General features: G+C 37.2%; 2 protein-coding genes across 6 annotated transcripts in view; one reads left to right on the forward strand and one right to left on the reverse strand.

Moving 5' to 3' along the window:
* Nucleotides 1–8,738, forward strand: part of unkl (unk like zinc finger) — a 30,865-nt gene extending 22,127 nt beyond the window's left edge. For 2 of the 3 annotated variants that reach the window (XM_067420593.1, XM_067420595.1), the window contains one exon: nucleotides 93–5,148. In XM_067420593.1, coding sequence (XP_067276694.1) covers nucleotides 93–248 — 156 coding nt within the window. In that variant the 3' untranslated portion in view covers nucleotides 249–5,148. Of the gene's footprint in view, nucleotides 1–92; nucleotides 5,149–8,714 lie in introns of those variants that run through there. The other variant, XM_067420594.1, reaches the window with a different exon arrangement.
* On the reverse strand, nucleotides 5,302–15,111 carry LOC137044342 (dynein axonemal assembly factor 8). Of its 3 annotated transcripts, none has more exons than XM_067420597.1 (16): nucleotides 14,799–15,111; nucleotides 11,930–12,003; nucleotides 11,684–11,838; nucleotides 11,437–11,563; nucleotides 11,223–11,348; nucleotides 10,972–11,139; nucleotides 9,274–9,570; nucleotides 9,121–9,177; nucleotides 9,001–9,039; nucleotides 8,744–8,913; nucleotides 7,908–8,088; nucleotides 7,733–7,827; nucleotides 7,569–7,662; nucleotides 7,139–7,430; nucleotides 6,972–7,041; nucleotides 5,302–5,501 (listed from the first exon to the last, which is right to left on the reverse strand). In XM_067420597.1, the coding sequence occupies exons 1-16, from the start codon at nucleotides 15,044–15,046 to the stop codon at nucleotides 5,445–5,447; spliced, it is 2,250 nt and encodes a 749-aa protein (XP_067276698.1). In that variant the 5' UTR covers nucleotides 15,047–15,111; the 3' UTR covers nucleotides 5,302–5,444. The 3 variants fall into 3 exon arrangements, with proteins under 3 accessions (XP_067276698.1, XP_067276700.1, XP_067276699.1); XM_067420599.1 differs by having other exon boundaries at nucleotides 9,274–9,567; nucleotides 14,799–15,109; XM_067420598.1 differs by having other exon boundaries at nucleotides 7,139–7,427; nucleotides 14,799–15,108.

Here is a 15,111-nt window from a genome sequence, read left to right on the forward strand (position 1 = left end):
GTTTAACATCCACATGAGTCAGTCATGCATGACGCACCGCATTGAATCTGTCAGAGTGTGACTGATGTTAACTCTTCTTTTTCTCAACACAGGTAATATATCAGCTTCAGTCAAAGAAATGTATAGTTTGCCAAAAGCATGATCGTTCCATTGTCCTGCAGCCTTGCCAACATTATGTACTTTGTCAGAAGTGTGCGTCTGGTAAAACAGAATGTCCTTACTGTAAGACGAAAATATTGAAGTGGTGATGTACAGCTATCCAAGGTACTATTTAATGATTTAGCCCTTTGAAGAACTACTAATACATAATATTATTATTATGCTTACGGTTTCTAAATAGCATCTTTTTTTTTGTGTTTCAGTATTTCATATAGTGATTCAATTTATTTGTTTTATTGGAATCTAAGTGGTGTTTGACTGACACAAATCAAGTAAATGCAATACCTGTTTTGTACAAGCTAGATTATCCATTTTCATAAAGCATTAAAAATTGTCCCTTAATAACTGCTTTAGGCATTCAAAGTTAGTTGGCCCTGATTTGACTGTTAGCAACAATATCATCGGTCCGACGCCATAATTGCTACTAGTTTTGTGAAGAGGATTCATTTCTTGTTAATCGCACTTTTTTGACTTGGAAAATTGTCTGAGGGTATTTTTATTTTATTTTAGACATTTTGCTTTAAGCTGCTTTGTAGGTTATTTTTTAGATTTATATATTTTTTCCCCAAATATGCTAATGTATGAAGCTTTTGTGTGTACTGTGAAACATAATAGAATATTTCATTTTTTTCTTACTGTTAAATCATCGTATAGTGTATATAACTTGTTAGTTTTCATATAAAATAGTACTAAATAGTAGTTAATATTACTTTTATTGTTACTTAAATTTTTCAATCAAATAAGTGCAAACTTTGAATGCATTTTAGGCATAACCAGCAGCTGTAATATCAGTAAGGCACATACTGTATGCTAAGGCATTTAGTCGATTTTTCCGTCTTATTGTGACTATTTAGATATACAATATGTAGATGTTAGATGAGCACATGTTCTGAAGTCCTCAGCATTTTTGGACTTTAGCCTTTCAGATATGTTAAAACATATATCTGATTTCTGGCCACTCCCTCTTAAGTGCCTTGCCTTAAAAACATTCAAAGCATCTGTGAAGATTTTAGGATTGTAGTACAAATCCCATTAGCTTGTGCAAAGTTCTGCAAATACATATTTTTCAGTAGTACCGGACCATATTATCAGAGGATTTGTCAGCCCAATTCAGTCCTAGCATATTTCTGAAAGACTTCACCCTGGTCGGTGCCTGAGCTCTCGAGGTTCAGCTAAAGAATCGGTCCCTCTTCTTCATTAACAACGGTGCTTTTTGGGTGCAGCTTCATTATCGTTGGAAATGTCGAATCATCCTTAATTTAAATGTGAGGATATTCAGATCAGGAAATGTGTGTGTTTCTTTGATTGCAAGAACTAAACTGGCGTAGTACATTTCTGTTTCTTGAAATGTGTAGAATTGTAGTGCTCTGTAGTGTTTACAGAAATCATTGGTGTTTTTTCGTATCCAAATTCGACAGTGTAATGTGCTTAGGTAATCTAATTGAAATGACCTGCTACTGTGTTATCTGAAACTTCTTCTTTTTTTCTTTTTTTCTTGTTCCTTTCATATTTACAGCAACGAGTTTGTGCGGTAAATTGTCAGGTTCACAAAGGTGCAAGTTCTGTTTTCTTTTGAAATCGGGATAAACAGTTTACTTCAAAAGGGATGGTTATTGAGGATCTAATTGTCCAGACCCTCTTTTTTTCAGCTTCACAAGGCAAAGACAGTGTATATATGATTTCTCTCTGCTTTCTTTCTTGCATTGTGTCTAAATCTACAAGGTCTGTATGTAGCTCATGTTCTTTGGACTTATTTGTCGCTGCATGTGTCAGTGTGTAACTTTTGTTAACCAGCTGAAGCTCTAGATCACACTGCCAAATGTAAATGAGCAGACTTATCCAGTTGTTGGTCGGGCATCACAGTCGATCGCTCAAAGTATTCAAAAAAAGAATAATTTTTGTGCAGTGCTTCAAACGCATTGACTATGTGCTTATCTCTTCTAGTTCGATTAGCAAAGACATGTTCTCATGTTGTACAATGGTTGACGTAGATAGGTTGAAATGGATCAAAGCAGCTCTGGGTGTGATGTTTCCACAAGTGTTCAAGAGCTTTGCAGACTTGTCACTTTGTTGAGGGATTAGTTCCATTATTTGGTTATTGGACCATAATATAGGCTTTTGTTGAACTATAAAATGTGGTTGAAATGTGTGGGATTTCACACAACATTTATATCTCAAATTAAGAGTGTGGTCAGATCAAATGTGGACTTTACTCAAATGAACCAAAGTGGTATTGTAGTTTATACTTGTTTCAAAATTCAACTGAAGTGGTGTACAATTACTGTCAGTTTTTCAATGTTTAATTTGACTGGACAACTATGCCAACTGCTTTTGCTGACAATATTAATGGACTGAATGCCCATTTTTGTAGTTTCTACCAAAGACCTTTACTATTCTTCGTTCTCACTTTCAATTTTATAACTGCATTTTCATTTTAACATTTTGAGGAAATAGTTTGAAAAAATGACCGAACCTAATACCTTATTTACATTTATATGTGCATTCAAAAATCCTAATGAATCACAAATCTTTATTAAGTAAATATAAAGATTGTGTTTCGTTTTTTGTTCTTCAATTTTTCAGTAGAAACGATAACATAGTATTGAATTGGCTGTAATCTACAGTGAAGGAATGTCATAGTAATGAATAAATATTTGTGTTAATATTCTTAAGTGGCCATATGGATTAGTGCTTATTTGAAGTATATATTTTCTTTTGATACAAATAATACTTGTAAAATTCTGAAATCAGTTTTGAAACATTAGTTGTTGTGCACTACTTGTATGCTGTCAGGAATTTAAAAGAGTATCTCGTAAGGTGCTTTCTTTAGTTTCCATTTGACTGGTGTTTGTTTTTCTGTCTGTTTAGTTAGGGTTCTTCAGAATTTGGATATTAAATAAGAAATCTTTTAACTTATTTTTTTCTTTCTTAACCTTGAAGTCTATTATTGTATTGTCAAATGTTGTCTACCATGGCTGTGTAGAACTTATTTGATTGTGATGTAAAATGGGTCCTTTGTCCATGCTAGTTGAAATGGCTGAGACAGACATTGGGTTACATTTATGAAAACTGTTAAAATATCTACATTTCCTAGCCTTAAACCTCACTTTTTGGCCTAGTTATGTTTGCCTGTTATAATAATAAATACATATTTAAAAAAAAAAACTGTTCAAAAGGGGTAAAAAGAAAGGAAAAAAAAGTGTAAACATTCACTTAAATGTCTGTCTGATTCGCAATCAGTTATTCAAATCTTTGGATCGAGTCTCTTTGGAACTAATTTGTGCCTTTAATAAAACCACATTGAAAGTATTTTACATTGAACAAATGGGTAAGCCCAGCTTACGAAATGAGCCGAATTTTAGTGCCTTGGGACATTTTAATCTGTATTTCTCAATGCACGAGAATCTTGTCGCAGACTTTCTACAGACCAGTGTATTAAAATAATACATTATTACTCTGCCATGCCTTTGAATGTTTCCCTTTGAGAGAATTTTTTATCGATTGAAAGTCAGCATGTACACAGTGTCTACTCTCAGAGGAACAGTTAAGGTGTTTTGCAATTGTATTCTTTACTAAGAGTGTGTGTTAAAAGTAGCAGCTCATCTGAACAGTTTATGAAGCATGACAAAATTAAAGTGGAATTGTTATAAAAAAAAAAAACTAGTCATTTCGTGTTTGGGCTTCCGACCGCTTACTTAACAGTGGTTTTCTGAACAAAATCTATAATAATGGCAGATAGTAATCTTTTAGTCACAAATCTAAATGACAGCATGATAGGTTTTGATTTTACACACATGAAACACCTCTGTCTGCATCAGCCATTTTAATACCAACTGTAATCGAAAATGACCATTTGTTGTTGATGTAAGGCCAGGCATCTGTAATTAAAGAAGCACCAAGGACTCTTGTTTAGCAATGTGTAAATTAATGTATTGGAAATTTACCATAATGCTCTGCAGTGGAAATAACCATTTCTTTATTTCTTTTTGCATTCTTGTGGATTTTTTCTTTGTTCATTTGTTTGTTTTTCTAATTTTGTTCTCTATCAGTAGTGTGATTTATTGAACCTAAGGATTTATGCAATCTTGTATATACATATTACATATGAAACTGGTTAAATTTAGCAAACTAGCCAGGGGGAAAAACCTATTACAATAGAACAATTTTATAAGAGGCTAAAATAATAACAAAGAAAAAAAGCCAGAATTTTTGGAACCACTGTTCCCTATAATTAATGTTATGGTTAATCGAACAATCGAACATTAAGTCCCTGAATATTGAATGTACCATTCAGATTAGATATACAATGGGTCACTGGAATAACTTGGAGAACAGTTAATCTATAATGATGTAGCACTAGTTTTGTGAATTGCGATACATTACAAATAAATTTATAAGTTAAACAACTGCAGTTTTGAAGTTTGTGTATTTATCCGTGTAACAATTTGATGGAAATATGAGATTTATTTTTCTCAGGGTTTTACAGGAGAACTGTAGAATAGAGAGAGATGTCAAATTTTCAAAGGAAACTGCAACTCACAGATTTATTAGCTCAAAAGACAAAATGAGGAAAACATTTATATTGCGAGGAAGAAACATATCCCTTATTTTGGTACAGTATGCATCAATATATAGAACAGCTTATATTCTAATTAGTGTTGAAATACTATACAATTTGCTGTCAATATAATACTTTTGTGTATGTGTTGTCAACACGAGACCTTAAAACATTTAATGGGAGTTATGTGTTTAAGTTATGGAAGCTTCTTTATGGAATAGTTGTACGTTTTGATGCCGTGTAAGGCCAGAGAGCTTTTTCTTCACTAGAATTACTTAAGATGGTATTATTTATAATGCATAATCTTTCTCTTGTAGTGTATCATTTAAAATTGTTAACACTTGTCTACACTACAGCAGTTATGCAATGGTTTACAGAATTCATGGAATTATTTTTGTCATCATGGGAATTAAATAATTTTTGATCTTTAACCTGGCTCGTGTGTTTTTTCTTATTAATTCATGTGCTTATGAATCATCAGTTGCAGACTAGACTTTTTGTTCTAGTGTGGAACAGAAATCAATTTAAGGGTTACAACATCACTACTCTTGAATTTTGAACACTGTTTTGTGCACATGCACAAGTAAGATTAATACATCTTTTATTTAGCATTGTAAAAATACACATGAATGTCAGTAAGTCACATTGATATGAATTATTGATGTGAAAACAACTAAATATTCACCACCAGTTTCCCATTATAGAATAAATCCTGGTTATTGTGGTGCTATGCGGTCAAGACTCGAGACTGATCTTCAAACAGGTAACGGAGCAATTTCACTGCCTGCACACAGAAAAGGATTAGGGAAATCATTTGGGGAAACAGTTACACCCTAACACATTTATATACTATAGAAATATTTAGTACTTTATTGGCATTTAATGAAGAAACTTTAAAAATTTGATCAATGGGACCATTTCATTACACAGGTTCCTTTATAGTGGAAAATTGATCTTTAGATTATTAAAATGTTCTTCACACTAATAATTTTTTAAGAGCTCTTCATTAGAGGCTTTCACACCAGGTAGTGATAGGAATTTGGTTAGCCACCAGGACAGTCCGCTGAGAACTACATTTTCAAGGGCCATTTTGCTGGTTTCATTCACACCGGCAGTAGGACCTCTAAGTGACGCAAGCCGGATGGCAGCAGCATCATTTAAGCGTGGCAGTCAACAACATCAACAAGAAGGATGAGAACTGCCTGCACTTCGGCATTGGTCCATCTATCAAGGGTTTTGTTTGTGAAATAAGTATATGTAAACTGTGTTTACATAGCTTTTAAAAAATGGCAGTGGTTTGTATGGCATGTGTTCAGCCAGTCAATGCACACTTGCATCACTGGTAGTTCCTATAGAGTGGTGCGAGTGTGACGTCAATTTGTGGGCCTGCAACTGGCAGTTAGCATTACACTGGTTCACTCAAGAAAAACCCAATAGGATTTTCCCATTGGCGTTTCGATTATCACAAAAATAAGCTCTGTGATCAACAAAAGTTTATGATACTTGCACATTTTGTCCATTCAAGACAATTATCACAGATGAACACAACTTTTAAGAATAAAGCCTAAATGCAGTCGCCAGAAGTTAAGGCTAAAGGTATGCTATAAACGGATTATGCCACGGCCCCGCAGTTTTCGGGAAACTCCCGACAACTCTTAGTTTTTATCTCAAAATATTATAAGCATAAAAGCAGACTGAGTTTATCTGTTCGCCATGATGACGTTTAATCTCGACAGCCTCTGTAGTCTCATTTAGCCATTTGCTGGCCTTTTATCAAGACACGACATAACCGCTTCAAAAAAAATCACGAGGGGGGTAATACTGATGTATTTTATGTTGTAGAATAAAACGTAAAATTGTCTTGAGCTCGTGTTCACCACAGACCTCATTTCAGCCTTTTAACCAAACCCCTTCAAAAAAAAACCATTGACTTCAGGACGAGGGAATCGGAAGTGCTAACTTGCGTCAGTGTTTTGCCTACAAAGTGGTCATACCTGCACCACTCTATTGTGCTGGGTTAGACTCTGAAGTAGGAGCATATTTAGTAGCCTTAAAAGGTGTTCCTATTTCTAAAATCATTCCCAGTTTCTGCAGTGCGAACATGCCAACGAGCGAGTACTTCCACCAATAGTTATAGGAACTATGAACACTTTCCTCCAGTGCAAAACCCCCTATTAAAATGTCTGTTCTTTAGTTAAAACAGCATTTTATAACCTTTGTGTTGAGTGTAAAATAAATGTTACTGTAGACTCACCCCACATTCAGAGTTTGGGTAAAGAAGTTTCATGGTAACTCTCCTAAAGTCTGGTCTCTCCCTACAAACCCTACAGCAGAAGGAAAATAACTGTTGAATTGCGTATGATTTGTATTACAATCTGCTGTAACCTATGACTTTTTTTTTTTTCCCAGCTTTCCTTGTACCTCTCTAGAATTACATCAAAGCATGTGACGGCATTGTCTGCTTGCAAAGCAATGATAAGGCAGGGACCCTCGGGTAGAAGTGCTCCACCAACAGAGGGCCTCAGTAACTCGGATATGTGCTGCCGTTGTTTTTCATCTGCCGTGCAGAGCTTTCCAGCCACCAGGTGGCAGCCTGTCCTAAGCAGCCGCTGCAGTAGCTCCGAGTACAGAGGAGGCTGACTCTGCTGCAGGAGGTTGGAAGGTATCAGCAGGCAGGTGGTCTGATAAAGAGCACTGCAGACCAAAGGCCCTACTGGCACCAAAACACAAATAAACAACAACGGTTCCCATCCTCATTACAAAGGTTGATCGTATCTAGTAAAACATCAACAGCTTTTGGTTTATGTTTGTGTCATTGATTTTTCTGGAGGGTTAAGGAAGAATGCCTTGCCTTGACCAAATCCTGATGAAAATGTGTTCTTGACAGCGGTGTTCAGCTGTTCACGGTCCAAACTAGCGTCAGGATCTGAACGCAAACAGGATATCTGAAATAAGACAGAAGAAATGTTTAACTAATAGTTTTTCCTAATGGGAAGGAAACACCGGTTACAATACCTTCTCGTGTCTCATAACAGACGATTCAGTGCAGCACACACCCTCTGGAAATACCAGTTTTATGTCTTCTACAGCCTTTCGATAAGATGGAGATCCTGTACAAGAATGTACAAATAATGTTTTACGCTTAGAGCAGACTTTAACGTTTGATTATTTTTTTTATCAGAGTGCTGACCATAGATGCCATTATGCAGTCTGTCAAAGCCATACTGGGCCCTCCATAGTGTCTGATCTATAGTACGGGCTTCAACAGGGTCCTCAGGACCCATCAGCTCCAACAGCCTCATTATCGCATTCACTCGAAGTAAACCCAAAGCCAGCGAGGGCCCGGATCTCAAGTATTTCAGCTCCAGCTCCTGGACATCAGAAAAACATGAAAAATGGTTTCTTATACACACTCAAACTGAACTATATCATTAGTAAATGTTCTCTGGATCAACCTTGTATAAAAAAAATAATAAAAAAGTGCAAATAATTGTATTGAATGTGTTCTTGCAGTGTATTTAAAAATGTATTTTTGAAATTCATGGTGGTTTCTTAGCACACTTAAGTGCACTGTAATCATTTTAGATTGAAATGTTTTACTTTAAAGTACATTTTTAAATCATTATGTTTAAATATTTTTTCATGACTTTTTCATGATTTCATGTCATGCTTTTAAAGAAAGTATATAGAAAGTATATTTTAGCTTACCATAAATGCCTTTCAGTAAATTTGACATGCACTTATATAAAAAAAAAAACATAATTACAACATTTTTATTTATTAAGTGGGTCACAAATAATCTCTAATCTATGTTAAGATAGTTGTATTTAATATAAATGTACACTATAATACATTTTAATTATTTAGGAATTAATTGGCTATTAAGTGTCTGAAAACATTTCATTCAGTCTGCACTTGAGTATAATCTTTTAAAAGTATAGGCTATTATTTCCATAAGTACTGGTCTAGAATAAATGTGATTACTTCCTTTTTTTAGGATATTTAGAAAGAAGAAAACAGAGTGACCTGTTGCTCCGATGGATGCATCAGTGCATTTGCCATGTTTGAGTCCAGCAGAAGCACACGTAAGCCCACTAGAGTATATCCATTCTGTTTGATTATGGTGAGAATTTTACCAAAGCAGTGTCTCCAGGCTCCAGGCTTGAACAGAGCCAGAGTCAAAAGTGGCTCTGGGCCTGTAGAGTACAGAGCGAGGAAGCTGAGAAAAAAAAGCTATGAAAGACCACTTCGAAAAGGGCATGTTCTGAAAAGACATCACTTACCCACTGTCATGTAACTGTAAAGCGACTGACTTCTGAGACCTGAGGGTTGTCGGAGACTGGCAGTCAGTTCCCAGAATGCATGGGAGGGTAAAATAGATTTTGTCTTGGTTCTGTACGTACCAGGAGTGTCAATGTGATGAAGTGGCAGGAATTTCAATGATGGGCGACTGCTGTGATCTGAAGATGAAGATGCTCAAGTTAAGCAAACTGCTTTTAGCACAAAAGTAAAAAGGTCACCCCTACCAAACTGGTATTATCTAGATGAGTCCTCACCAGGGACCAATTCTGCCTCTGAGAAGAAGAGGCAGGTCTGTCTGAAAGCTGTCTCAGGTGTGGGGGACATCAATACATGCAGGTCTCCTGGGTAGTTTTGTGGTAAAAGTCTGCGTAGTGTGATGAATGCCCTCACTCTCCTCAGAGCCAAGACCAGGGCCGGAGTGGATGTCAAGCTCTGCACACTGCTTTGCCACTCTCTGCCCCCGATCTCAAAAGGACTCAACTCTTGTGCCTGCTGCTTAGACAGCTTGGGCTCCCACTTCAATGCCAGCAGCTCAAATCCATCTCTTCCTGCTTGTACAAGATAATGTTGGATTCGGTAGCCAGATGCTGAAACTTATGGCTCGTTTCCACCACCAAGCGGTACGGTTCAGTACAGTATGCAATAATTGAAGTTTCCATTGACTTAAGTTTTGAATGGTACTGTTCTCGACACATCATCTGAGCAGAACTTTTTTCTTGTGGGTGTCCGAGAACTTTCGTGTGATTGGTTAGATATTTAAAGTGAACAACATAAACAAATTTTGTTGTTCTTGCAGAGTATGTTCCCAACTTAAGTGTGTCTTGTGACAACAGCCACATGCCGAGAAACAAGAACAAGATCTTCTGCATGTCGTGCACTGTTGTTTACCATGTCGCTTTCTTCTTCAGCCGGAAATTATGCTGCCTTCACGTGCTATCGGAATTATCGTAACTACAAGTTTCCGGGGTAAAAATTGCACATGAACGCCCTCTGATGTCATGTTTACCACTGGGAAGTTTATTTTGATACCCAAGTTCCTGAGATCGGCGTGGCATAACCGTTAAAAATGGCGGATGGGAGACGAATTTCTGCTGTGGCAGGTGTTTTATTTGTTTTTTTCCCACAACAATTTCATTGTCTTGTCTTGTCGTTAAAGTACTAACATAAATGAATAATCATTTCAAGCATATATTGTGTATTTTAAACACATCAAAAATCGCATCTAGACCATCATTCCAGAACAGTGAGCAAGCTGACTATCTATAGATAGTGTGGTAAAAGTAGCTATATAATAGGATCATGTATGGCTGAAAACGATCACCATTTTAGTCTTTAAGCAGCCTTTATTGTCTACATTATGCCTTTATTGTGAATGTGATTATAAACAATATGCTTTCGTGTTGTGCTGCTAGTTTGCCAGTGTGATTTTCTGGGACCGGGAAATGACTGAAATAGTTATATTGTTAAAATAACATTTTCCCAACACGCACAAAAGTATGAACCTGGCATCGTCCATTCTTTCCGACAACAAAGCACCTGAACACAACAAGCTCGTAATCACGACTTCTGAAGTGGGAAGTAGGAAACTTCCGATAGCACGTAAAGGCAGCATTATCTCTACACCACGCATAAAGGAAATGTTGGCGGTGGAAACGCAAGCTGGATCCAGGTTTAGAGTCCAGAATCGTACTGTACTGTATTGAACCGCTCAGTGGAAACAAACTATTACTTACAATGTGCAAGAAGGTACATTTATGAAGTTATAGTTCTAGGTCTAGGATGTCCAGTCCTGCTCCTGGAGGGCCACTTTCCTGCAGAGTTTGTATGTTTAGTGATACCGACAAGCTTGATTAGCTAGTCCAGGTGTGGTTAATTAAGTCTGCTAAACTCTGCTAGAAGGTAGCCCTCTGTGAGCAGGATTGGAACCTCTGTTTTAGGTAGAGTTTGTGTACCTGCTGCATCTCCCCTGAGAACTGTATGAAGAAAATCCATTTCACTCTTCATGATGTTTTGACCAGTCAGTGTGAGAATCACCACCTGCTCTACATCTGGGCAAGAGGGATATGCGTGTTTGGACAGGACCATGTGGCTACACTCTGGCATTGTCCACATGAGCCCATCTGTAGGACATCATATAAATGTCAAAATTCTCTTAGGTGGTAATTGGGCAAATTATAAAAAAAACTCATTGTAATGTGTGTACCCAGAACATTGTGGTGGCTTTTAGAATAGGGTACAGTGTGAAAGCAGACATGTGGACTAACAACATCTGTGAATCTTGCACGGATTGATCCAATAAGGCCTTGGGCAGCAAGCTCATTCATACAACCTTCATCAGGAAAAGAAACGGGATGTTTAATTATTGGAGCATCTTTGTACTGCTTTACTACAGTATATGTGCTATCCTGATGCTCTACCTATCTGCAATCTGGAACAGTGTGTAACTGCACTTTCTCTCCTCATGAGCAGCACAAGACAATGAGAGGACAGCTCAACCTGTTCTCCAACCAGCAACACTGTGGGAGCGTGACAGAATGATGTAACCTAATGGAGACAGACAGCATTTCCAGACAAATGCAATCAGCATCAATGTCATGGTAGTGTTCCACTCTCAGTTTCAATATGTGTCTGTACTAGTACAGGATCACTGTTGAGTATATTCACCTGCTTGGTGGTGAGACCTAGAGTTTGAGCTTGTTTCCTAGAGATCTGTGCCCTTTGAAGTCCCAACAGACTGAAGCCTGCCTTTGCACATGCAGATAGAATATAGCTGTAACAGTGTGGTCCAACCACAGGTGACACGAGGAGAAATATATCCGCTGTTCAGAGGCAAATGGAATAGGGGTAGAATATTTGACCTGTTAGATGTTAGACATTGTTATAATGGCAGAGTTTTTATTTTCTAGACACCTTTCACAGTGGCACATAAAGTTCCTGGAGCAGAGGTCAGAATGCGGGATCTGTCCTCCTCTGAGCCCTCAATCCTGTCAGCAAGAGTTCAAAGGAATAGTTTGACCAAACATGAATATTCAGGAATCATTTAATCACATCGTTCCAAACTTGTATAAATTGTGTTCTTCTACGAAACAAGATGATAGAATAAAGATTTTGAAAAATAATTTTATCTGTTTTCGTCTATAAAACCAAAAACTTTCAAGCTGTGAGTAAAATGAATCTAAACGATTTGGACCTCTAAAGTCAGATGCTCACATTATATGATGTGAGCATCTGACTTGTGAATTATATGACTATACATTTAAATAAGCCTTTCAGTTGAAATCAAAATCAGCCAATCCACACAAACAGGCATATTTTCAACATATTTTCTCAATGTCTCGTAATCGCCAGATGTCATGTTTAAGGTTTGTGATTGTAATCACCATTTCATATTATGAAAGTCAATGGGAGCCGAAACCTTTAAACTCCAAAGAGGATATGAAAGTATCATCAAATATGGAAAAAAGCAGCTAACATGAAATATCTTTGTGTTTCACATAAGACGATTATACGAGTTTGGGATGGCACGAGGGTGAGTAAATTATCAATATGGAAACTATATATTTTTAAAGGTGTCATGAACTGGCTTTTTTTTTTTCTTTTTATACTGTTGTCTGAGGTCAACTAAGGAGGTTTGTGTGGTTTTTACATTCAAAATGTAAAAAAAGGCTGTCTTCTGAACGCTGGGTTTTGATGGGCATATAACGCACTGGAGACTTGGGAGTAAACACCCACGGCTAGGATTGGATATGATTTGCATATTTAATGAGCTTCAGCTCCGCTGTCATATCTATTCCCCTGTCAGTTCAGTTCACATGAGGGAGAGATTATTTTGAAAGTGGCAACTGGAACTTGTCTTTATCAAACAAACACAATGATTTATTTCTTATTCACCCACGATTGTATTACATGTCCTGCACCCGCACGATCGGTCAATATAATGCCGGAGACACACTTTGAGCGTGGCGTTTCTGATGTGTGTGATGTTCTCTGACTTTTCACACCAGAAGCGTCTGACGTGGCGCTACTGCTACTATTGATGTCCAGGGGTCTCTTCTATTTCTAGCATCCACATGTGTCACACAGGCAAAGTGCATGCTCCAACCCGTTTACCTGAGAGCCGGAATAAAATTGGGCACGCAACACAGCCGAGATGCTCACGTCACGAGGCCTAAACACGAACCGCACGCTCACATACATACACACGCACATGTGCACGCCCACATCAAGAAAGCATTTCTGCCGACGGGCATACGTTTTGGTCGGGTACAGCCTCGGGACTACTATTACATATAAAACATTTTCCTGTCAGATCTAATATAGAAGGCACAACATTTGTGTCTGCAAATCCAGCATTTGAGACTTGTTAACATAGCGAGCGCACATACGGTCTTCCCCACGTGAGCTGGAACTTCATTAAAAATAAATGAAGTAACACCCATTCCTAATATGATCTGAAGGGAGCTTATGCAGCGACTGTGTTCTTCCACAATATCTTGCTTACTATCTTCTTCCACATGTTTATTGCGGCTGGCTAGTAATCGACCAAACAGCTCAACGAGTCGGTGGGCAGGGCTACTGAATTACATGTTCTGTAGAGGCGTGTTTTGTAGCGCTGTGCTCACAATCGTTTTCTGGGCCTGGTGTCTATAAAGCTTTTCTTTGACTAACAAGGACGTTTTCAGTTCTAAAATTTAGAGGATAATCTCATATTGGAAACACTTTAGAATAAGGACCATTATTAATAGATTACTATGCAGGAAGTAATGCAGGACTAATAATTAGCACTACATTAACACTTCAGCTACTACTATTAACTAATATAGAAACAAGCTGAACTAATCAGTATAAGTAACATCAAATTTAGGAGATAGTTCCTTATTAAGTGATCAATAATTACTGACTGAGGTTAGACTTATTAATAACTATTAACTAACTGACCAATTATCAGCACATTATTGTGAGTCTGAGATGTAATTTATCATATTCTTTACTCTGAATAAAATCATAAAATCCATCACTAATTACTTAAGTGCTCCCTAGTCATTCTGCAGGAGCTACTATTGATCTGAACCATTATTTTAAAGTTGAAAATATGGTTTTTCACTTTAAAATAATGGTCCAGATCACCAGTTGTCCTTGAAGAGTGACTGGGTTCTTGAGTAATTAGCGATGCATTTAATACTTTATTCAGAGTAACAAAAAATTTTAAGATCTACTAACAATGTTTTCCACTTTAAAATAATGTTCCAGATCACTAGAAGTTCCTAAATAGTGACTAGGTAACACTTAAGTAATTAGTAAAGTATTTTATGACCACAGTGAGAGTAAAAAAAATACAATTTCTCACATCTCAGACATGTTAATGTTGTGATTAGTAATTAGTAATTCTTTATATATTTTTTTCTTTTTACATAGTGACACCAGTCTCATTCAGTAATAATTACATAATAAGGAACTATCTTAGTCCTGAATTCAATGTTACTTACTGACTAGTTCCGCTTGTTTCTATATTAGTAAATAGTAGTAGCTGAAGTGTTATTATTCCTGCATTACTTCCCACATAGTTATTTATTAATAATGGACCATTATTCTAAAGTGTTACCCTTATATTATCATGACCTTTTATATATCAAAAGCTCAAGGGAAAGTTGATTTCTCAATTCATCACCCCTTTAAAGTATTAAACCTACAGTGAGAGTATAAAGTATAAGGGGGGAGGGGGTTATACTCTCCGCCCATAAATTTAGTAAATCTGTCCGTAACATTCTAAGATACTAACATCGACTGGGTGTTTTTTGCTATTCTACCACCAAACCACAAGCAGAGCCCCAGATGCACAAGACTGGCAAGACGGGGTGAGTAGAGCAGGGGCTCGTCTTGACTGTGATGGTACAGGGCGTTGATGGATGCTGGATCTGTCCGCCTTGCCAGCTGGGGGTCTGATGGCCCTGTGATCTCCTGCCACACAGAGTTAGCGTGAGGACCCCGGAAAGCCATGATGAGAACTGGCTCTTCCTCGCTATGCATAAATGACTTGCTGACTAGAAGACAGGATAGGCTTTAACCAATGCAATTTGTGTACATGCTGTGTA

Source organism: Pseudorasbora parva, chromosome 2 (assembly GCF_024679245.1).
Source record: "Pseudorasbora parva isolate DD20220531a chromosome 2, ASM2467924v1, whole genome shotgun sequence".
Taxonomy (NCBI): domain Eukaryota; kingdom Metazoa; phylum Chordata; class Actinopteri; order Cypriniformes; family Gobionidae; genus Pseudorasbora; species Pseudorasbora parva.